General features: G+C 51.6%; 1 protein-coding gene across 1 annotated transcript; it reads right to left on the bottom strand.

Moving 5' to 3' along the window:
* Nucleotides 1-224: 224 nt before the first annotated feature.
* LOC125536410 (protein PELPK1-like) lies at nucleotides 225-1,352 on the bottom strand. Its single transcript, XM_048699626.1, has one exon. The coding sequence runs from the start codon at nucleotides 1,282-1,284 to the stop codon at nucleotides 496-498; it is 789 nt and encodes a 262-aa protein (XP_048555583.1). The 5' UTR covers nucleotides 1,285-1,352; the 3' UTR covers nucleotides 225-495.
* Between the last annotated feature and the right edge of the window lie 743 nt (nucleotides 1,353-2,095).

Genomic DNA, 2,095 nt, shown 5'->3' with positions numbered 1-2,095 from the left:
TGATTTTGTATGGCTAAAGAGATGCACCCCTTCAAAACGTTATATCTTATATTATGCTTCCGATCAAATCTGGGCTTTCGGGCCTTCTATAATATTAATACAAATGACAAAAGAAATTATTTGCCGGCTCAAAAAAGAAATTTGTCCGAAGCGCATAATGTAGCCAAAACAAGAACACTTTAGTGATGCATATATGTAAATCCAAACACAAATGTGATCCAATATAAAAACTCCAAACACGAAAACATAATTATTCAGGTACATATATCATATACATCTGCATATACGTAAAGGGAAGTAGAGAACAAATTGAGCAGCTGCACCATGCAACACCACTCAAACATAACGCTGCCGTCCGGAACTAGAGTGTATGCTCTAAACGACATGTACCACGCACGCACCCACGCACATGTATAATAGAACAATCACACACATATACTAGTATATAGTTTAATAATACTTGATAACGGCACTACGCGGGTGCAGCTAGTCCGATCATGGCTTGGCCTCTGGCTCCGGAAAATGGAACTCGGGCTTCTGGGGCAGCTCGGCTTTCGGGAACGGTGGCATTTCGTGCTTCGGGACCTCTGGCACGGCAGGGTGCGGTAACTCAGGCTCCTTTGGCACTTCCGGTACCTCAGGGTGCGGCACATGGAGCTCCTTTGGTACCTCTGGCACGGCATGGTGTGGCATTTCAGGCTTTGGCAACTCTGGCATGGTAGGGTGCGGCAGCTCGTGCTCCTTTGGCACCTCCGGTACGACGGGGTGCGGCACTTCCGGCTCCTTTGTCACCTCAGGCACAGCCGGATGTGGTAGTTCGGGCTTCGGGAGCTCGGGCATAGCAGGGTGCGACGGCAGCTCGTGCTTTGGCACCTCGGGCACCGTGGGGTGTGGCACTTCAGGCTCCTTTGGCGTCTGTGGCACAGCCGGATGCGGTAGTTCAGGTTTCGGGAGCTCGGGCATAGCAGGGTGCGGCGGCAGCTCATGCTTTGGCACCTCCGGCGCCACGGGGTGCGGCAGTTCAGGCTCCTTTGGTGTCTCCGGCGCCACGGGGTGTGGCACTTCGGGAACGAGAGGGCGCGGTAGTTCAGGCTTCGGTAGCTCAGGCATGGCAGGGTGAGGTGGGAGTTCGGGCTTTGGCAGCTCCGGGACGATCGGATGTGGTGGATACTCCTTTTTGGGCACGGCCTCCTCTAGGTGCCGTGCTGCGCTGCTCATGGAGCTGCATGAGAGCAGCAGCGCCATGAGGAAGACAAGGGAGGACATGGTGTTCTTGCGCAGCATGGTTCTTGTCTATGTGTATGGATCAGAGAGAGGCAACTTCTTGCGGTGATGGCTGGGAGATAGAAGAAGGCTGGTATTTATAGCCAAAAAAACTGCACCTACATGTGTCGGGTATACATGCATGCATGTTTGAGGTAGACACCAAAGTGGCTCCCTGCATCTCGGTGCCTTGGTGGCCTGGTAGGTCACCTGCATCTCGGTGGTTGTTTACTTTGTGTGTGATCCATCTCTCTGCCTATCCAACTCTAGTTCCGGAATATTGAGAAGACATGAGTTATCACATGATATGGTCAGTGATACATTTCAAGCTCTAATTCTTTGCTTAGTTTGCTCTACAGAATGGCTCTAAGATTTTACCGGAACCTGCCGTCCAAATGTATGTACTCATATCAATACATGCTACTCAGATATGCACCGAAATATCTTGTGCTACATCGAACCTGAAGGCAAGTACTTTTTGGATGATTCGGTAATTGGTCGGTCGGTTGGGCAGCTCAGCTGCACCTATCTGGTCGATCTGCAGGCTGATCTCCTGAAGACGCCATACATCGGTCACTAGTCAGAGTTGGCCGTTTGGTGATGGATTGCGCGCGCACGCGTTCGCGTAGGAGCGTCCGTCGCCGTACCGCCGTGTGAGGTCACTGGCGCACGGTCGTCGTGGTACGGCAGGTGTTAGGTCACCACCCACCAGTGAACGATCGAGGCATGTTAATTTCAGTGGCTGTGGTCAGGAAACATCCCGGCGCGCTTAATTTCCGTGTTTGAGATTGCTTATTTTGATATGGTGGAATGTCATTTGTGGTGGTTGTGC

The sequence above is a fragment of the Triticum urartu genome, chromosome 2, assembly GCF_003073215.2.
Source record: "Triticum urartu cultivar G1812 chromosome 2, Tu2.1, whole genome shotgun sequence".
NCBI classification, from domain to species: Eukaryota; Viridiplantae; Streptophyta; class Magnoliopsida; order Poales; family Poaceae; genus Triticum; species Triticum urartu.
The sequence above is the reverse complement of the archived record's forward strand: the minus strand, read 5'-3'. Positions and strand labels throughout refer to the sequence as shown.

Excerpts from the sequence above, each read along its gene's own strand:
- LOC125536410 (XM_048699626.1), bottom strand. The coding sequence starts at position 1,284 with ATGCTGCGCAAGAACACCATGTCCTCCCTTGTCTTCCTCATGGCGCTG.